General features: G+C 46.5%; 2 protein-coding genes across 3 annotated transcripts in view; one reads left to right on the forward strand and one right to left on the reverse strand.

Annotated features, from left to right (window-relative positions):
• Positions 1-8,981: 8,981 nt before the first annotated feature.
• C2H2orf68 (chromosome 2 C2orf68 homolog) lies at positions 8,982-13,301 on the reverse strand. Its single transcript, XM_031949783.1, has 4 exons — positions 13,135-13,301; positions 12,026-12,189; positions 10,400-10,551; positions 8,982-10,151 (listed from the first exon to the last, which is right to left on the reverse strand). Exons 1-4 carry the CDS (start codon positions 13,239-13,241, stop codon positions 10,029-10,031), a joined length of 546 nt encoding a protein of 181 aa, XP_031805643.1. The 5' UTR covers positions 13,242-13,301; the 3' UTR covers positions 8,982-10,028.
• A 2,241-nt stretch (positions 13,302-15,542) lies between these two features.
• USP39 (ubiquitin specific peptidase 39) overlaps positions 15,543-21,391 on the forward strand; it is a 33,127-nt gene continuing 27,278 nt past the window's right edge. Inside the window, exon 1 of one of the 2 annotated variants that reach the window (XM_031949784.1) lies at positions 15,543-15,922. In XM_031949784.1, coding sequence (XP_031805644.1) covers positions 15,637-15,922 — 286 coding nt within the window. In that variant the 5' untranslated portion in view covers positions 15,543-15,636. Of the gene's footprint in view, positions 15,923-15,967; positions 16,270-21,391 lie in introns of those variants that run through there. The other variant, XM_031949785.1, reaches the window with a different exon arrangement.

The raw sequence follows: 21,391 nt of genomic DNA on the forward strand, positions 1-21,391 counted from the left end.
CCATATGGAGAAGCTGTCGACTTTGATCAGTAGCAGTCCTGTGGACTCTTCTTCTTCAATCAGATTTAAAACGTTCTGGTGAAAGTGGAACAGGAAAAGGATCAGATAAAGGCCTGGGGCTTAGCTGAAACCTTGGGAAAGACCAGCAAGCAGCAGGGAGAGGGAGGGAAGGGGGACTGGGACTAATTCCAATCCAAACTGAGGGATGATATTCATACAAAGGCTGAGAGATAGGGACTGAACTTTTGATTTCAAAGGTGTATACACAACACACACACACACACACAGAGTAAAATTCTGCAAAGGAAATTCCTTCTTCTGAGGGAGTCTCCTTTCTAACACCTGGTCGTGGACAATTGCCTAGAATATTGAGAGGTTAAGGGATTTAAATGTCCAGGGTCCAGGTGAGCCAGCACCTCAGAAGAACTTGGTTCTAAGGCCAGCTCCCTACTCCCTACTTCCTCTTAAGGACACAGATAAAGTAGTTAAAACAGCAAAATGATATCTGGTCTTTTCTTTTAACTCTTGGTTCATCTGTTAGAGATTGCTAATCAAGCTGTGGTTGATACCTAACACATTTTCTAAATCTCTGCATTGTATGTTTCTGAAGAAGAGGGCCAACGGGGAGAGGGAAGGGGGGTCCTTCCCTCCCCGAGGCTGTTTTGAACCTAGTTGTCCCAATGAAACCTAGGAAACCCTCTGAAGGGGTTCTTCAACAAACTTGAACATAGTAGGACAGTTCTGTGTTGGGGGAACTGTCAGAACCAGCATTGTGTCTACCTTTAGGATGCTCCAAAATCTCCGGAGGTGGACTGGGGAAGAATACAACCTATTCGGAGATGTATTTGGAAATGAACAAATACCAGGTATGTTCTTGAAGCAGGGTACAGAGAAAGAATACTAATAAGGTGAAGGGAGGGAGAAATCCCCAAGATCCACTAGGAGGTTTCACCTGAGCTGTTCCTTAAAGGAAGCTAATGACCCGTACAGGAATCTGGAGGGAGCATTTAAAGAGCAATCGCTGTCTGATCAGTTCTGGAACAGAATGAATGTATATGAAAGGAAGGAAAAAAGCAGGGTGGAACTATGGGAGACCTTTATGGGTTCCCACACTATGGGAGACCTTTCACCCTAGGCTGGGGCTTCTGTATGATATTTGAGAGGCCATAAGGAACTGTTGACCACTTCTGAGTCCAGAGCAGATCTCTGAGGGAAGCAGAGTGGCAGCAGTGTGGCAGACAGGTTGCAGAGATGGGACGGAAAATGGGGACCAGATCAAGAGTGAGGGAATGACGGGAGAGGGCTTTTGTGTGTCTCAGGGGACACAGAAGTTGTGGAAGTGAGAGTCAGGACACCTGGCTGCTGATTGGAATATGGCAGTAGAAGGCGAAAGGTAAATTAAGGATGACTCCAAGAATGAAAAGCAGGCTGGGTGACTGGAAAGGTAAAGAAAAGCTCCCTGACAGGAACCTGTGTCACACCTGAGCTTGTGTCTCGCCCAAGGTCTAGCAAAGGACTCTGTAAATAATGCTTAATTCAATGTTTATTGAGTTATCGTTCAACCAAAAAGCAACAAGGCTTTTACTAAGCTTGGATTTCGTTGCATCGAATGATCTTGGATCAGTCAATTAACTTTTACTTTCCTCATTCAAAGTAACTTCCTTTCAAGGGGCAGATTAATGCCAGCCTACCTTCTGGGGGAAGCAGGAACAAGATTAAGTGATTAAAAAAAGCTTGGCAAAAGAAAGTTCTAAGAGAGAAAAGATAGATTTGTATTTTGTGTCTGTGTATACAAATATATGTATCAATGATATAAAAAGTATCTTCTTCCCAGCTTCTCAAAGTTTTCATATATGGTTTGAACAGTCATCTTTACAAGAATGTCGAAAGGAAGGGAGGGAGCTATTATGTATATTTTTAAAATTGGCCAAGTGGGGAGTACCTGCCTGCCCTGATTATTTGAAATCACAAAAGAGAGAGAGAGAGAGAGAGAGAGAGAGAGAGAGAGAGAGAGAGAGAGAGAGAGAGAGAGAGAGAGAGAGAGAGACAGACAGACAGACAGACACAGAGACACCACTCTCCTTGCCCTTTGTGGCCAGGAACAGATACTCACTTTCACTTCAACTTCTCCAAGCCCAGGGAAGATTTGGAAGTGGGTGGGCGTGCAGTCAATGGCTACTTTGTCGCCTGATTTCTGATAGCTCAGGAAGGTAAGGGAGTGATTGGCTCCCAACATGCCCAGAAATTGTATTTAAACTCAAAGTTCAGGGAGAGGGATTTCAAGATACTGGTTGCACTTTTCTGAGGAGAGTGGAAGGATTTCCTACTTTCTTTTTGCAAGGTAATTGGGGTTCAGTGACTAGCCTAGGGTCACTAGTGTTAAGTGTCTGAGACTGAATTTGAATTCAGATCCTCCCGACTCCAGGTCTCCTGCTCTGTCTACTATACCATCTATTTGCCTCAAGGCTCTGTTTTTTGATAGCTGATCCTTCTCAATGACAAAAATTTTGTCAGGATCCTGACAAAATCCTGACACATCCAAGGTGTCAGAGTCAGCTCTCAAGGAGCAAACCTTGCCAGCTATCACAGCCAAGCATGGAGGGTATGCCTTTTTTGGGAGGGCTGATTCAAGGGGAGGGGCATAGTGTATCTGACTGTTTAGACCCTGCCAGTAGATAGGGGATGTTGGGATTCCAAAGGAGCCGTCACTTTTCACTGATTATAAAAGACATCATCCTGAAGGACAATTCTGATCCAAGATTTGAGGCTATTTTTGTCCAGTCCCAAGCACCTGAATCTCTTGGGCCTGTGATATCGCCCAAAGTTGCCCAGGAAACACAGACCTTAAGCCCAGGTCTTGGCAACTTTATAGGAAAGAGTAGAATGTTTTCCCTCAGCTGTTTCAAGAACGAATGAAAGAGTCCTGGGGAAGGATCCAACTTGGTGCAAATGGTTTTAAGAGAAGCAATCTAAGACTTAACCAAGTAAGCATTGTCTTCACCACTTCCTGGGGTGCCTTCCTTCTTCACCCTTCTTCCCTAGGACCACCAGAACCTACTCAGCTGCTTAAAAGCTAACATGGCTTAGATAAAGCGAAGCTCCCATGTTTTGTTCCAGTGAGAGGGGTGACCACCAGTCCTTCCCATCTACTTTGCTAAGGTTCCTTTGGCCTTACCATTTGCCCTGTGAATCCCTAGGCTTTACCATCTGCCTTTGTGCCATACATTCAGGACTTTCAGGTCTTTCCATCTTGGCAACTAAACTTTTTTTATGTGTCTCCCTTGATTGGAGAGCAATGACTTGCATTTCCATTTGTATCTCTTCAGTTTAACACAATTCCAGGCACATAGTAAGCTCTTCACATTCTTTAATGCATTTATTTTTCATTTCCTTCCAAATGATTAGGAGTTTATACATTTATTTATACAATTGACTTTTTGGTAATCCTCAGTGAGGGCAAATTTGGGTTCTTGGAAGGTGGACAAATGACTGGGAAACAGCCAAAAGTCATTTGGAGCCAAGTCTGGAGAACAAGGTGAGTGGGCCCGTGGATGCAGCAGGCAATATCCTTTTATACACACACACACACACACACACACACACACACACACACACACACCTCTCTAAGGTGAGACAGTGAGATGACCAACCTCGTTTCCCGGCATGCAAACTTGCTGTGATTCACCAGCCTGGTGCAACCTACTGATTCTGAGAAACTGTGTATCCCTAGACAAAGAAACAAATCTAGGGAATAAAGAGAGCCTGAGGATCTGTGTAATTTTAATGACTGGGGTGTGGCCTTGGAGAAATGAACTTAAACCCCCCCCCTTTTTTTTTTTGGTAGAGAGGAGGCAGAGAAACAAAGTGGCAAGAATTCAGCCTTGTGGAATCAAGAAAGGCCCCTGGGTTTGAACATAAGCACCGTCATTTCCAACCTGTACTCTTACTAGGAATTGCATGGTTTGGGGGTTCAGTTTCCTTCTTTGCAAAATGGGGGTGGGGTGGATTGGGCTACCCGGCCTCTCAGATTCCTTCCAGCTCCTAGATCCAGGATCACACTTGTGATTTTATAACAATGTTTGTGGTCTCTCCCCCCACCCCCACTCCATTCAAGAAGGTATCTAGAAATGAAAGTTAGTTGTTTTTTGCAAAGACTCCAGGCAACAGTTAAATTGTAACCCCCCAGTCCGCCATGCTCCTTTTTGTAAATAGACTTTCAAAAATGCTACTGTAATAATTCAATTGAATTCTATAGACGTTGGGCACGTATATTTGCAAGACACTGGAACCTCGGAAGCCGAAATGAAATAGTTCCTGCCCTCAAGGAACTTGGGAAATCTCCCTGGTTCTTAGATGAACCTTAGAAAGGGTAATGGGGGGAAGAGGCACTTTCCACCGTTGGGGGGGGGGATGGCCCTGAAGGCTCGGGGGTCCATGTTGAATCTTGAGCTGGATTCCAGATGTGGATAAAGGCCTGTGTGAGTGCTGGAGGAGGCCGGTCAGTCTTGAGCAAGAGGTAATACTGTTTGGTTACAGAAGACTGTGTGAAATGGTATAATATGGAAAAAAAAATCTGGAAGAGTGCAAAGTTGGGGCCCATTAATTGGCATCTGAGTTTCCACCATTCTGGAAGTCCTTTCATCCTGGAGTCCACATTGGCGCCCCTGAAGGCTTATGAGGAGAGCATGGCCTCTTATCACCTGGATTCTTGAAGATGCTATCCACTAGGCTACTACTGAATGGTGGGCTAGTTGGAATCAGGAAGCACAATTGGAATCAGGAAGTACCTGAGCCACTCCAGGTAAGTCACTGAACCTCTTTTAGTCACTTTCTCTTCGAGGCTCTGGAAAGTGGGGTGATAATAGTACCGATCTCACAGGATTGTGAAGGTTAAATTAGAAAATACATGGGGACAGTTAAATGGGGCAGTAGACAGCACCAGCCCTGAGGACCTGAGTTCAAATTTGGTCTCAGACACTTAACACTTCCTAGCTGTGCGATCCTGGGCAAGTCACTTAATCCCAATTGCCTCGGGAGGAAAAATAAAATACATGTAAAGTGCTTTGCCACCGTCAAAACTACATGTTAATGTTAGCCATAACTCTCCATGTTTGGCAAGGTCTTAATCTCTTCATAAAATCATACAGTCAGATCTGAACTTGAATTTAAGAATTATTGCAAACTCCTTTATATAGAGGATTGAAATGACTTATCCAGGATCACACAGTAAATTGGGCTAAAAATCCAAGTCTTGTCTCCAAGTCTAAAACCCCTCCTCCCAGTCCTAGACTTTTTTTGTCTCTCCTAGATTTCTTCGACTTTCATGAATTCAATGATCATTTCTGAATTCAATGATCATTTCAATGTAGAGGAATCCCAGGCAGCTCAAATCTCCAACTGGATGCCCCAGAGATACCTCAAACTCAGTGTGTTCAAAAGGGAATCCGTTTTCTATCATTCCACTTTCCTGTTGCCATAGAGACACCATCCTCCATCCTGTTTGCAACCATTGACATCATTCTTGATTCTCCTCCCTCCATCACCATTCTTTATATTTCATCAGTTGCAAAGTTTTACCAATTTTTACCTTCACAATACATCTATTACTCTTTCTCCACTCTCAGGGCCACCATCCTGCCTCAGGCCTTTGCCACCCTTAATCTCTAGATTTTAACAGTCACCTCATAGGATTCCAGTTTCTCCCCTCCAATCCACCTTCGTGCAGTTGCCAAAATAATTCTCCTAGAGTACACATCTCATCTTGTTACTCCCCTGCTCAGGAACAACTTGGGCTCTATTCATCCTGGTATTTAAAGCTCTTCATCTTCTGGCCCCAGGCTACTTTGCCAGCCTCTATTCCCATCATTCCCCTTCACATATTCTACAAACTCCTGGTTATATTTGCTCTTTCTCTTATAGCACATATAACTTCCTATCTCCCAGACCTGGAAGCATTTCTCCATCTCCACATCTCCATCTATCTGAAGTCCTGGCTACCTTCTATGGTCTGCCTATGTAACACCTTTTTTTTTTTTTTTTTTTTTTTTTTTTTTTTTTTTGCCGAGGTAATTGGGATTAAGTGATTTGCCCAGGGTCACACAGCTAGGAGGTGTTAAGTGTCAGGCCAAATTTGAACTCAGGTCCTCCTGACTTCAGGGCTGGTGCTCTTTTGTCTGTGCCATCTAACTGCCTCCTATGTACCACTTCTAATGAAAAAACCTTGCTAGAATTCACTAGCTCTAAGCCTTCTTTTTGAATGATATCATTTTTTATTATAAATAGCAAATCAAGTTAACAATCAGCAGCAGCAGCAGCAGAGAAAGAAACACCCTTGGGCCATGTAAAATTAAATAACCATGATCTGAGTCTGGATCCGGATCTGGTGAGAGGGGCTACAATCTTTGGATCTTGGTGAGTCATAGAAGTCTTTCAAAACTGAGACCTTTCTGCATAGATTTTTCACTTTGAAGAGAGACCCCCTCAGATTTAGGGTGAAATCAAGAATTGGATGGAAAACCTTCCTCCCCAAGTCAGTAGAAGGCTGATGGGAAAGTTGGATTCAAAATCCTGGTTCTGATTCTCTGGTGAGAGTTGGACACAATTCTGATAGTCTTTGATTCTTCTTGGGCAGAGGGAGAGGTAGGCATGGATCCATTTGTCCTAAAGATCCCCAGTGGCTGGGCAAGGCAAGGAAGGGTGGTGGGTTATGTCCTTCACCAGCTCCTAGGGACATGAGCACCAGGTACTGTCTGCTGCCTGTGTGAATGGTAGTGGAAACGTAGGCTTTTGGAGAACTTCTTATTCTTCAGAGGCCCAAACCCACCCATATAACATCTTTTACATGGAGCTCTAAGCCTTCTAGAGCCATGGTTATGCTTATCTATTGTGATATTATATATATATATAATATCACTATATATATATATATATATATATATATATATATAATCTATATATAGGACTAGATAAAAGGCCATTCTTTGCCTCAGTTGTTACCTAGCCTTAATCACATTGGGTGCAGCCTCTGTCAAATGGAGACCTATTGAAGATCTTAGATTAAAAAGGCTGAGATCTCCCATTGCACCAAGGGCCAACACCAGTCCTCCTGATCTCTATCTGGCCACTGGACCCAGATGGCTCTAGAAGGTAAAGTGAGGCAGGTGACCTTGACCAGCTTCCCTCACATCAATTCACTTGCCTCTCACGGCATCATCTCCCTAATGTCATGGTCCTCTTTGAGAATTAAGGACAATATAGCTCTTTAGCAAAATGTAGGTTCAAGGACATCCCTTTTTCTTTGTATTATCCCCACTCCCAGCATAGAGAATTTGGCACGTAGTAGGCAAGTAATAATTGCTGGATTTGAGGGTTTCCAGAGTCAGACCTGTGTCTGAGGGAGATTTTGAGACAGCTGTGTGGAGGATGGGCTGGAGGGGAGGCTGAAGCCCAGGAGACCCAGGACAATTCCAGAATAGCCTCCAAAGGCCATTTGAAGGACTGACACTCATTCTAATGGGGGAAAGCCTGTTTGTTTAAAAGGCAGTGTATTGTTCCACAGTAATGCTTCAAATACCGACTTTCAGCGTCAGACAGCTTGCTTGGGAGAAGAATGTTCCATAGACTTTGCTTAAGCCGAGAGCCCCTTTCACAGAACAAGGCCAGAGAGAAGGCAAATAGTGTTGCCATGGTCAGAGAGGAAACTGTTAGAATTAAGGTTCCATCCCAGGGAACCGGGCGATCATGAATGTTTGTTTTGATAGCTGTACTCTAAGAATATGGGCGTGCTCAGTAATCCTAGGTTATTTTATGCCTTGAAAAAACATTCAGAGCATGAAGCCCCAGGTTTTCCCAGGCAGCCAAAGGAGTCGTGGACACCCAAAGGGTTAAGAACCCCTGGCCTATGTCTTGTTAAAACAAATTACTTCAATGTGCCTTTTCAGCCCTTAACCCCTGTGTTGCCCCGTCATACAGTTCTGACTGGGCTACATGTCCTTGGGGGCCCAGGCTAAGAAAGCCCCCGGGGTGAAGTCTTCTAGCCCAAATGAAATCTATTAGTTTCTCTGTATACCATGGGGAGAATTGAGTGGTTGAGCCAGCCTAATCAACCCAGAAAGCCTCTCCAGTGGTTTCTAATGTTGGCACTAACACCTGCAGTACTTTTGAGGGAAGTGGGGAATGATTTTTTTTTATCTTAACACCCTGACGTTGCTTCTATTTGGAGCCAGTTCTGAAAGTGCTCAATGCAGATGCATTCTGGGACTAGGGATGACAGGGTATATATATTAATCTTTGCTTAGGAAGGTGGCTGGTCATTCTGGTCTCTTCGTATCTTACAGCTCACATTTGTTGAATTCTCCAAGACTTCATTTGGGGTTCTCTTGGCAAAGAGTGGAGTGGTTTGCTGTTTCCTTCTCCAGCTTATTTTACAAATGAGGAAACTGAGGCAACTGAGGCAAACAGAGGTACGTGACTTACCCAAGGTCACCCAGCTAATGTCAGTTACATTTGAACTCAGGATTTCTTCATTCCAGGCCTAGCACTCTACCCACTGAGCCACCTAACCCCACGAGCTCTAATTTAATTGAGTTTACAAAAGTGTGGCTTTGTTTCCAATCTGAAGGTTATGGGTGGTCTAAGTATTTGCCTAGCTCCACTCCTCAGGAGGCCTAGACCAACCATGGTTTAAGGGGCCTGTAAGAGTTCTAACAAAGCTGCCAGGAGCCAGTATTATGTGAAGGTTCTGATATGAAGGAGCAGCATCAGCAGGACAGAGGTTCACTTCCAATCTGTATCACTCATTGGAACCAAGCTGGATTCTGGGAATCCCTGCTCCATTAAGTGTTCCTGGTAGCCCGGTTTTGTGCCTGTTGGGGGATAGGGGGTAGGAAGGGGAGACAGAGTACACTGTAGAAACACCAGGACCCATTTCTCAGATCATAGCCTAGCCCAAGTACTGGGAAGAATGTTTAATAGCTAAGAGATCTTTTCCTTTGGTACCTTTATTCTAAGAATCTCAAACATACTTTATACATTTAAAGGTGGGAGGTTCAGATGTCGGTCAGGGAGGGGAAGGACAAGGGGATCTCTGGATTCCATCTGGGCAATAGTTTGGGTTCTTATTTTAAAGAAGAGGGAAGATGAAGGAGCGGTAAGTCTCCAACTGGATAATTATTGCTTATTCAGCCCCTCCTTTTGTTAATTGGAGAGTGCTGAGTCATTTGGGAGAGTCTGTTTGTAATCTCATTCTCAGTTCTCCTCAAGCCTCATCTTCAGAAGCATCTGGGCTCCACTGAGATTCTCGTTCTGATGGACCACGTCTGGCAGGACTTTCTTAGAAAGGAAGGAACCCTGCTAGGGGTTCTCTGGAACCTCACAGATCTTGGGGTTTTACTCTACATTCTCTCCTTGGGGCCCTTGTGGATAATTAATAGTGGTCAAAATGAGAAAACTTACAGCTGTGTAGGCTGAGGTGGTACAAGGCCCTGGGTGTGGGGAGAAGCTCTAGGGTCCTACCTGAGACAGCATCATGGAAATCAAAGGAGGCAAATGGAAGGAAACAGGGCTGAGAAAATGCTCCAGAAGCTCTGGAGTTTGGTAAGGAGAAGCACTTTCCCAAACACAAAAAGCACAAATTTGGAAGAAAGAGGACATGAACCTCCCATGAAAATGGAGTCCATTGATTGGCACAATCAGGGCTCAGGGGATCAACCCCTGCGGGTGGGGAAAGCTCTTCAGGGCGCTCACTGATTGGGGGGCTGCACATCTCAGAATTCCAGCAAGCAGGACACAAGGCCAGAGAAACCCTTTTCTGCAACTCCCAGGCAGCTGTGGTCTGTGCAGAGATGGCAGAGGACACAGCAAAGGAGATGCCAGGGGCTAATTTGGCAGCGGACACTTCTCCCAAAGCTCCAGCAGCTGAGTGGGGAGGCCAGACCGGGCCTGGAATCCCCAGGATAAAGGGGGCAGGGTAACCTCCAGCTCTGCCGGTACAAGCCAAGACAGTCCAATCCCAGGGAGGTCTGCGGCATTCAGGGCTGGCTCTTTCGCTTTGCCATCTCTTCCTGGATTCGAATCTTGAGGGCCTCTCGCATGGGTGCGTCCAGGGGTGTGTGGGCCGAGACCTTCTCACTTACCCTTCCTGGGTCATCATCCTGAGTAGGAGGCAAATCATTTCTTTTTGAGCATGCAGAGAAAGCAGAGCACTATGGGGCAGGGGCCTAGCACATATTTACTAGTCCCTTCCCGGAATCCTATATACATGTTTTCAGTGACTCCTGGGTCCCATTCTGAGCTATCTCCTGGGGGGTGACACAGGGCATCCATCCTTTGTTTTCCTGGCCAGGAAACCCAGGTTTCTTACCCCTCCCCCCTTCCCAGCAATGCCCTTCCCATGCTGTACCTGATATACGATGACAGATGTAACTTCTCCACTGTCTGCTTCGTATTCTAGGCAGAAAAGCTGAAGGTTGGGGGGTTCTGGGTCTGAGCTGCCGCTACAGCTGCTTTCACTGGACTCCTCATATTCCAGGCTGCATGCAGAGAAGTTTGTATCTGGCCCAAGAGAAATCAGTGGTGAGGGGGGAAAGGGGAAGGGCTAGAGTAAGCGAGCTTAGAATGACAATGGCCAAAGAGACAAGTGGGGGAATGTCCCAGGAAGCAGCATCCTTCCTCACCTGCCCCAAGAACAGTCCAGAGGTGGGTGGGTCTACACCATTCTGAGCCAACCTGGTGACTAGTGTCCCCACAAAGCCTGGGAGAGTCAAACACAGGGACAGGGGAGTCTGGGTAACTGTCATTAATTTGTTGCCTGATATTGTGTAAATCCTTCTCTTTGCCTTTCTTCAGGTTTCAGTTTCTTCCTATGTAACAACAATAGTATACATTTATGTAGCTATTTGTGTAACTGATACATATTGTTACCTTGCAAAAAGCCCTGTTTGATACTTATATCCTCTTTTGACAAATAAACTAAGGCCCAGAGGTAGGTATTGCCCTAGCCAATAATTATAGAGCAAATGCAAGACTTCGATTTGAAGCCAGGTCGGTTGCTTCTAAGTCCTGGTTTATGATCAAGAAAATAATTTCCATGTTAGAAGAATTTCCTATGTCTAATTTATTTCAGCTTGCTTGCTGAGGGGAAGGGGGGAAAAGGGAGATAGGGAGAAAAATCTGGAACACAAGGTTTTGCAAAAGTGAATGTTGAAAACTACCTTTGGAAAAATAAAATATTATTAATATTATTAAGTTTGTTTTTTAAAAAAGAAAATAATTTCCTTTGTCATCAAGGAAGGAATATACTAGTATTGAGGTCAGAGGTCTTGGGTGCACATCACACCCATCCTTATGAATTGTGTGGCATAGATCAAGTCACCCTTCCTGAGTCTGCATCCTTACATGTAAAATCCCTTCCATTTCTAGAGCTAGGATCCTTTCACATTATTATAATAATAATAAACATCTACTGGCACCTTTTGAAGTGCATGGTTATCTCATTCTATCCTCACAACTGCCCTGGGAGACAGCCCATTTTACAGATGAGTAACTGAGGTTAAGTGACTTGCCCTTGATTATACACCTGGTAAGTGTGTAAACTCAGGTCTTCCTGAGTTCAGCACTTAGAGCTCCGATGGCCCCCATCCCATCATTTTACAGATGAAAAAACTCAGAGAAAGCCAGCCCAAGATCACACAGCTAGCCAGTGACAGAAGCAGAACCTGCAAGTCTAGCTTCCAGGCTTCTCTCACTTCCCAGGCAGGGAACCTTGTGAGTCACTGAACCTTTTGGACCATGAGGAATAGGGGGCTGAGCTTCATGGCCTTCCATGCTCTGGACCCCCACTCCCTCCAGCACATCCACCCAGCTCTGAAGTGACACTAGCAAGATTCTAACCCATCTCTCCCAGGGAAGCTCTTTCCATAGCGTCCTGTCCCGCCTCCTGATCTTAAATACAGAGATCCAGGGACCTGCCCAGCGACCCCAGCCAGCTAGAGGCTCCGGACCGGGTCCCCCGAGCTAGCTCTCTCACCCCGGCTCCCGGTGGAGGCCCCGGGCCGGCTCAGTCTTGCCTCCCCTCGTCGTCGCGGTAAGTACACCTGCTGGTCGGGCTTTCGGGGTCTCGTCGGGCCCGGGGTGAGCCGCCTCCGCACCTTCTCCTTGGCAGCCTGCTTCATCTTCTTGTCGTAATTGTCTCTGCGAGGGGGATGGAGAGCGGAGGAGAGGTCAGGGATCAGCGGGCCGGGGGAGGGGGGAAGGTCAGGGATCAGCGGGCCGGGGAGGGGGGAAGGTCAGGGATCAGCGGGCCGGGGAGGGGGAAGGTCAGGGATCAGCGGGCCGGGGAGGGGGAGGTCAGGGATCAAAGCGGGCCGGGGAGGGGGGAAGGTCAGGGATCAGCGGGCCGGGGGAGGGGGGAAGGCCAGGGATCAGCGGGCCGGGGAGGGGGAAGGTCAGGGACAGCGGGCCGGGGGAGGGGGAGGTCAGGGATCAGCGGGCCGGGGGAGGGGGGAAGGTCAGGGATCAGCGGGCCGGGGGAGGGGGGAGGTCAGGGATCAGCGGGCCGGGGGGGGGGGGGAGGTCAGGGATCAGCGGGCCGGGGAGGGGGGAAGGTCAGGGATCAGCGGGTCCCGAGGAAGGAGGCTCTCAGGGCAAGAAGGGGGAAAGGATGGGGAGGAACGGGGCAGGGGCCTGAGAGCAGAGATGAGGGCGGGGGTAGGGTTCCGGGGAGAGCGGGAGCGACGGGGACAGGAATCCAGGGGCTGGCAGCAGAGGGAAGCAGCCGGGCTGGGGGAGCAGGGGCGGGGACCAAGCCTTTCAAAGGCTAGGGGCAGCTCCGGAGGATGTCGGTGCGGGAGCAGAGCTGGGACCCGGAGGGAGCCGGGAAGGCTCAGAGGACGTGGTTTAGGACCGGGGGCAGGGACCCAGGAGCGGGGGAACGCAGAATAGCGACCCCGGCGACCTAGGGCGGGGGTACAAGGCTGGGGGCGTGGAGGAGAGAGGAAAGAACTGGGTCGGGGATCCCGGGAGGGGCGGGAGGGGGCTCGGACCCAGGGGTTCTGGAGCTGGGGAGGGGAGCCAGGGCCCGGGGGCGGGGAGGGTGGGAGGGGTGGAACCCCGGGCAGGGTCCGGGCCCCGCCGCACCGGGCGATCTGGTTCCGCCGGATGTGGTGCACGAAGCCGTGGCTCATATCCAAACGTCCCCCCGGTTTGCAGCAGCAGCGCCGGCCCGGACCCGGCTCCGCTTCCATTGAGACGCTCCGGGAGCTCGGGGAAAAGCCAACGCCGCCCCCGCCGCCGGAGCAACCGTCACCCGCGGCCGCGTTCCCTTCCCCCAGCCCCCCCACCTTCTCCCGGCTGGCCCCGCCCCCGCGCGCGGCCCCGCCCCATCCCCATTGGCCCGTCTTCTCCCCGCCTCCCCAGCTTGGCCCGGCCCCTTCTCTCCGGGCGCTGGGCTGGGCCCGCCCCTTTGCGAGGCGGGCCTCTGGCGTCCTCTTCCTTCCGAGAGGGTGGGCTATTTACTTTGTATATACTTTGTATCGGGCGTGCTGTGTTCTCTCCTCCTAGTATGAATGAATGAGTGAATGGGGGGGAACGGTTATTAAGTGACTTCCATGTACCAAACGCTGCGGAACAAGGGGGCTGCAGACAGGAAGGAAATCCCTGCTGTCTCTCAACAAGTCAAGCAAGAAGAATTCATCAAGTGCTTAGGGTTGGCCGGACACTCCAATAAAAGCGCGAAATGAGAAAAGCGAAACAGCCTCTTCACTCAAGCAGCTCATTTTCTAATAGGAGAGCATGCAAACTATATGTGTATAATATACACATACATACACGTGCATGCATATACATATATGTGCATGTGTACATATATGTACAAGATCCTAAGGGTGCAGCTGCAGACTTGAGGTCAGAGATTGCCCCCTCTCCTCCCCTAAGCAGAGCCCAGCCCTTTAGTTGGTCATTTTTCCCTCCCTTCCACTTCCATCTTCTGCATGACCAGCCTTGAAATCAGAGATAGGAGGGATACAGGATGTCAACTTCCATTCTAACTCCCTTAATTCAATTTCCCTTAAGGTATTAGAGAGACAGAGATAGAAAGAAAACAGTTAAGGATCTTACAATCGATTCATTTTACAATCAAGAATATTAAGGCCTAGTAGTCAATCGATTAATCAACAAACATCAATCTGTGCCTACTATAGGTCAGATCAAATCACCCTCTCATTAACCCCAGTGGCTTCCTGTTGCCTTTAGGAGAAAACACATAATGTTCTTTGGCATTCAGCTCCCCATCCTATACTCTTTGATTCAGTGCTGAACCCTTTTCTAATTTTTCTGGATTCCGAAGCTTTCCCTCTTTTAACTATTTCCTATTTATCCTGTAGATCACTTGCTTTGTATATATTTGTTGTCTGCTCCCTTAAGCTGCTTGAGGGGACATATTGTATATAGATTACGTGCTAAATATGTTGAGGGAGACAAGGCTGAAAAAAAATCCCTATTTTTTTGGTTTTGATTCAATGGAGTCTTCAGGCTCTTCTGTGATTAATTGCTGCAGGATGGGTTGGACTCCTATCTTTATTGGTCATAGTTCTAGAGATAGAAAAGACCTTAAACACCATTTAGGCCAATCCCCTTGTTTTCCAGAGTAAACTGAGACCCAGAGAATGTGAGTCCTAGTGACACCAACAGTAATGTCAGCTCCTTTCCACGGCATTATGAAGGCTCATGGTCAAACTCGATGCCAAAAACTGTGTCGGGGCTGTGCTTTTCTTTTGTGGAGGAACTATGATTTCACTGGGCTTGGGAACTGCCTGACAATTACTGTTAATTTTGTTTGCTGCATTAAGTAACTTCGTGACAATCATTCACAATCTTTTTTGCTTGTTTCTGTTTCGTGTCACATACTTATTTTTATCATTTCCCAAGTGTTCTTGCTGCTACATTTTAATACTCCATCAGTGCTGACATTTTTTTTAAGCTGAGGCAATTGGGGTTAAGTGACTTGCCCAGGGTCACACAGCCAGGAAGTGGTAAGTGTCTGAGGTCATATTTGAACTCAGGTCCTCCTGACTTAGGACTGACGCTCTAGCCACTACACCAACTAGCTCCCCTTACATTTGTTCTTTATTAAAAGTAAATATGTCTTATTTGATGGTTCTCAGGGAGAGGGAGGGGCTGTTACAATGCTGATGTAAGAAACACAAAACATCAATAAAAATTATTTAAAAAAAATTCACGGGCAGCTGGATGTGTGCCCTGCATCCCTCGCAGCTTCTAAGGGACGCGACAGCATCTTTCCATGTGCATCAGTCGCAGAAGTCCTAGGATCTAGGGTCAGTTAAGGGCCATCTGGCCCTTTAAATAAGAAACTCTGAGAACGAAGATGATTGGCTCATTCTGCGTCCGTCGATGGGAGCAGGAACCAATAAGAACATTCAGGAGTCACACACGGAAGTCTGGGAAATCGGTTTGTGGCCACGGACTCCTGCGCCCGGAGCCTCCAGCAGACGTTGCTGCGGATTGGCCAGAAGTGCGGCGGCTGATTGGTCAGCTGTGGCGCGCAGGCGCGGCGGCACCGGGGCAACCCTCTGCGCCTGCGCGGAGGGACAGCGCGCGCAGCGGGCCCGGTGGCCGGCGGGGATGTCTAGCCGTACGAAAAGGGAGACGCGGAGCTCCGCCCGGGGCAAGCGGGATGCGGAGTCCCGGAGCAGCTCGAGTCGGTCGAAGCGGGATCGGGATTCGGAGGGCACAGGGTCTCGGGGGAGTCCGGTGCGCGTAAAGCGGGAACGGAACTCGGAGCCGGCGGCGCGGGATTACTCGAGCGGGAGCGTGCCCGCGCGCGTGCCCGCGCCGCTGCTACCGGGGACGCGCGTGAAGCGGGAGCGCGAGGCCGACGAGGACTCGGAGCCGGAGCGGGAGGTGCGAGGTGCGCGGGGTCGGGACCGGGGAGTGCCTCTTTCCCCTTTCTCTCCCCTTGCCGCTAGCCCGAGGCTGGAAGGAGCCCACGAGGCCTCTGCCGCGTCGGGCGCGAGATGGAGCTTGCCTAACAATGGGGGGCCATAACGACGCGCCAGTCCTTGGCGCAGGGGGCCCTTTGTAAGGGACAGAGGCTTCCTGCGGGCGCCCTCCCGCCAAGTCGTCCAGGCTCCTGACTCCGGGGCAGGCTCTCCTTGGTGACCTTAGCCTCCCATATCGGAGAGGAAGGGTGCTAGCCCGAAGGCTCTGGGGCTGCAAGCCTTTTAACCTGGGCCTTCCACAAAATGTGGGTTCCAGGTGAGTCAGGAGCGGAATTCAGCTTCCGAAACGTGTCCGAACACAAGCTCCCCGAGGAAGTTCATCATTCCCTTTGTCCTTGAACCATTGGTCAGGTACCCCAGCGCGCATCCTCACTACCGAAACCGTCCCAGAGCCTAGCTGGAAGCCTGTCGGTTTCGCTCTCAGTTTTACAGAAGGGGAAACTGAGGATGGGGCGGTTAAGTGACATGCTCCGGGTCATACAGATAGTAGCCTCGTGGGCAGGACGTGCACCTCGGATCTTATGCTTCCAGAGCCAGAGTTCTCTCCACTTTCATGGCACTGCCTAACGCAGCCTTTTTTAGCAGTAATGATATAGTAACTTTTCCTTGAGGGACTGAAAGATGTTTTTCCAGGAGGGAGGTAGTGTAAGTGCTATTATTCTTGATTTAATTCAGCTCAGTCATACATTTATTAAGCACACGATTATTAAGCTGGACACTATACTGGCCTCTGGGGATCAAAGACAAAAGTAAAAGTTCCTTGCCTTCTTTTAAGGAGATTTAACATATATAGAAAGTGTGATATTTATACATACACATATACAACCTGCAGGGTAGGAAAGGGCTGTATTAATGAGGCCTCGGCCTATCCTTTCTGTGAGCAGGTCATGCGGTTGCTGGACCTTGAAGGCGGCTGGGGAATCTTTGAGCAGTTAGGTGACGCTGGATAGAGCCCAGGCCTGGAGTCGGGAAGACTCATCATTGTGACAAATCTGGCCTCAGACATTTCCCGGCTGCGTGATCTTGGGCAACTCACTTCACTCTGCCTCAGTTTCCTTATTTGTAAAATGAATTGGAGAAGGAAGTGGTAAAACATTTCAGTCTTTGTCAAGAAAACCCCAAATGGGGTCAGGAAGAGTCTGGTGCAACTGAACAGCAGAGGTTCTGTGGAGGAAGGAGCATGCAGATGAGAAAGATTGCCTTTGGCAGCACATAGAAATGGGAGGATTGTCCTATAGAGGAACAGCAGACAAGGCAGTTTAGCTGGAGTATCTAATGAACTTTATATAGGGGCAAACTGAGGAATCTGGCTTCCAGAATTCATAGGATTTATTTGTAAAGACGTATCAGGCCTTGAGGTCTGGGAGCTGTCCACATAGGATGTACCAACTCAGCTGGAAGGAAACTTAAGGTTTAGGAGGTTAAGGTCATGAAACTGCACAGTTGGAACTAGAGGAAATCAGTGTGGGAAGAGCTTCCAGGGCTGCCTTATGAGCATCAACCATACAGCATTGGGATGAAGTTTAAGTGACATAACAAGCAGTGTGCAAAGTAACAGGCTAAGTAAATGCTTGCTCCCATATGGAGACGTGTGGAAGGAACTGAAAGCATTTGGGGGAGGAAGAGTTGTAATGGTTGTCTCTGGTACCTGAAGGGTTGGCTGTCAGATGGAAGGGCAACATATTCTGATTGATCCCAAACAGCAGAATATGGTGCTCTGGGAAGAATTGGAAAGAGAAAATTTAGGTTTGATTGAATGCTTTTCTCAGGTATTATAATTACCTCTATGTGTTTATTTTATCTTTACCCAAGTCGCAAGAACAAAGGGGATAGAAAATACGCCTCATTTAAAAGTTGTACCTTCCATTGTATGTGTTAGGGTTATGTCATTGACCCTGTTCTGGGTTGACATTTTAATACTACATAGAATGATATGGAAGGCATATTTATCAGATTTCCATATTAGAGAGATAGCTAATATGATGAGTGACAGAATCAAAAGATCCAAAAGGAACTTCATAGTGTGAGAAATGATTATTTTTCTCATATTAATAAGTAATAATCAGAACCAAGATTTTCCTCCTTTTCCACTTATTCATCTAGAAATCAAATAGCAAGGGAATTCTTTCTGAAAGACAAATTTCTAGCCAGCATGGCTGAGATTTGATCAAAGACAATAAAAGAAATTCTGAGTTTGGGCTGCTCATTGTGTTTGCTCAGATGGGTCTAGGAAAATGTGCATTCCCTCCTTTTGTCAGACAGGTAACATGGAAATTGATACATCTCTTTGATAAAGACTTGGGTGATCCAAATCAGGTATCTCAGCCTCTCATTCTCATTAATTATTAACCAGAGGTAATTGCCACCCTCAGGAAGTTTTGTTTTTCCAAGAGCATATAAATTAGGCCACCCCATGCGGAGTCTTTGGTCTAAGAGGCCAAATTACCAACCTTTTATTAATAAACATGCCCTATCCTTAATAAAATGACTATATTGCCCAGAAATTATGTTTCTCAAGCCTTTTAAAACAATATGCTGGAATGATAGTTCCAAACCAACACTCTCCCTCACCTTGTCTTTTCACCAACTATCTGGCTTGGCTGAGAAATACTGCCTCCTTACTTTAACCTCTAGCTTTGTGCAAAAACTGGCTTTTGATTCCCTCCTACTTGCTAGCTTTTCCATCTCCAGTTTTTTACATTTGCTTTGTACATGTTTTTAATTATGCATACATGTTGTTTACTTCAATGGAACTTACATTCCTCAAGAGCAGAGATTTTTCATTTTGTCTGTTTCTGGCATCCAGCAGTGCCAGATACACAAAAGACACTTAATACATGCATTTTGAATGAATGCATCCTGTAGCCTTGTGCAACCATATATAAAAGCTATTTAGCCTGGCATTCCAAATCCCTCCTATTCTCCCCCACCCCCTTTTTTTTGTTTAGTTCTGTAACAAGGTCTGAGGTTGACTGGGTTTACTTGTAGGTTATTTCTTAGCGTTCTACTTTTCTTGGTCCCATATTAAACTCATCTTGGATCCTTCAGTATATGTTTGAATATTTTAAGACTTAATAATAGGCAGTTATCATGAATTTATTAAGAATTTAGTTTCAAATAGTTAATTATACTGGGGAAGGAGAAATTTACCTTTTCAATATCTTTATAGTCATAATATGTCTATATCTCTTCTCATCTCAATATTAAATCTCTTAATCTTCTAGAATTAAGTATTAAAATTATTAGATATAGAATTTAGTAATAGTGGAATTAGTAGTTAGATATAATTATTTGCAATATTTTAACTGCGAAAGAGAAGTCATTTTAAACACTAACAGCAGATGACTTCAATTTTACAAACATTCTACCATTCAGTTCACTTAAGATACTGATAAGATGTTTAAGCATCCTTTTTATATTTCTCCTTATATGAGTTAAATTTATTTTTTCTGCCCAATTTTTAGCTATTATAGTCTCTCCAAAATGCATTGTAAACTGTTCTTCACAGACTCTTAAAATTCTATTTGTTTCTTCATTATACAACATTTAAAACATTTCTAACAGGAAGGCAGTTTCTTCTCTCCTTTTCTCTGTCTTCAGAGATTCCTCATTGACCCAATGTTCAGCCAACACACTCTCACTTCATAGGAAGGATACCCCAGGGAATGACAGTTGCAAATAATTGTGATAGAATCTCTAGTTTCTGAGGGAGAACCTGGTGAAGCAGGCAGTGTATTGCTCTCTGTCTTCCTTTTTATAACATCAGACACACAGTTTTTGTTTTTCCTCCTTCCTGATTATTATTCAGGCTTGCTCTTCTGCTGGAAATTCCTGACCAATCATAGGAATTAGAGCTAAAAAAAGAGATCTTAGAGATACTCTGATTTGCCAGCCTTGTTTCCCTGATGAGACATCTCTCAAACCCCCCCCCCCCCCCCCCCCCCCCCCCTCCCCCCCCCCCCCCCCCCCCCCCCCCCCCCCATGTCCTTTGGAGAGGAAACATACTGGGTTAGGAATCAAAGATATCCTGGCTCTTTTGGCTTATTTCCTGTCTGACTCTGGGCACATCACAAAACTTCTTGGGACTTCAATTTTCTCATCTGTAAAATGAGGAGATTGGATTTGCTGTTGAATGAAGGTTTACCTAGTAATTCTACAATCTCCAATGTCTCTTCTATGTAGCCTTCTCTAATTGCACTGGCTAGAATTAATCTTTTACTCTGAGCATCTTTAGCAACATGTAGTAACGAGTTGAACTCCATGCAAGGCTCTGTATTAGGGATTGTACGGAACTCAGTGACGAGTAGGATGTTTCTACTCTCAAGGACCTTAGAGTACTGACTTGTGTGATAATGATTTGGCTTTATATTATTATTGGTGGGAAGGGATTCCATCTTTGTAATATTCCCAGTTTTTTGCACATACTTGATTAGTGAGTTTTTGTTAAATTAATTTTTGTAGGATGTTTTTGACTCATTCCCTTTGATTCATTTCAATATTTATCGGGGCCCCACGGTAGATGCAAAGACATGAGGAGATCACTGTGCTCGAGGACTGCTCTGCCATCATTAGCAGTTGAGTGTCACCATGGAAAGAACACCAGGCCTAGAGTCCAGAAGACCTAAATTCAAAGCCAGCCTCACACTTTCTGTGTGACTCTGGGCAAGTCATTTCTGCCTTAGTATTCCACTATTCCACTATAAGATGAGGATGATAATAGTATCAACCTCCCCATGTTGTTGTGAGGGTTAAAAAGATTATTTGTCAAGTGCTCTATAATGCTGCTGCTGCTCTAAAGGCAAACAGAAGGAAAGGTGTGGATAAAGTGTTCAGCCTGGAGTTGGGAAGTCCCGAGCATGAATTCCATTTCAGATGCAAGTCTCCTAATTTCTTCCTGCCTCAATTTCTTTAATTATAAAATGGGGACGTAACATCATCATAACAGTCTCCCAAGAGAGTCCTGGGAATCCAATAAGAATATTGGTGTTTGGCACATAATAAGTGCTTAATGCATGCTCATTCCTTTTCATTCTGTAGTAATTGCAGTCATAGTATGTAAAGCTTTTAAAGGTTGGCAAAAAGCATCATATAGATGTTAACAAGTTTGCTACAACAATCTCTTCAAGAAGCAACTCAGGTGCTATTACTTTTTTCCTTTTATTACATGAGGAAACTGAGGCTGAGAGGTTAAATGACCTGTCCTGGGTCATAGGGTTAGGGTTGGAATTAAGGTCTTCCGGGCTTCCAGGCCCATGGTGTCACCTTGCTGCCTAGGTTAGATTCCATCCCAGAGTCAAAATAGAAGACTATCTATGTGAGTATGTTAGGGTATGACAGGGCCAAGGAACTGTTTGGACAGAATTCTGAAAGAAATTTGG

The sequence above is a fragment of the Sarcophilus harrisii genome, chromosome 2, assembly GCF_902635505.1.
Source record: "Sarcophilus harrisii chromosome 2, mSarHar1.11, whole genome shotgun sequence".
Lineage (NCBI taxonomy): Eukaryota > Metazoa > Chordata > Mammalia > Dasyuromorphia > Dasyuridae > Sarcophilus > Sarcophilus harrisii.

Coding starts and splice junctions, on each gene's coding strand:
- C2H2orf68 (XM_031949783.1), bottom strand. CDS start 13,241: ATGGAAGCGGAGCCGGGTCCGGGCCGGCGCTGCTGCTGCAAACCGGGG. Junction 12,190..13,134: donor CGGCGGAACCAGATCGCCCG/GTGCGGCGGGGC, acceptor TCCCCCTCGCAG/AGACAATTACGACAAGAAGA. Junction 10,552..12,025: donor GGCCTCCACCGGGAGCCGGG/GTGAGAGAGCTA, acceptor CTCTTGGGCCAG/ATACAAACTTCTCTGCATGC.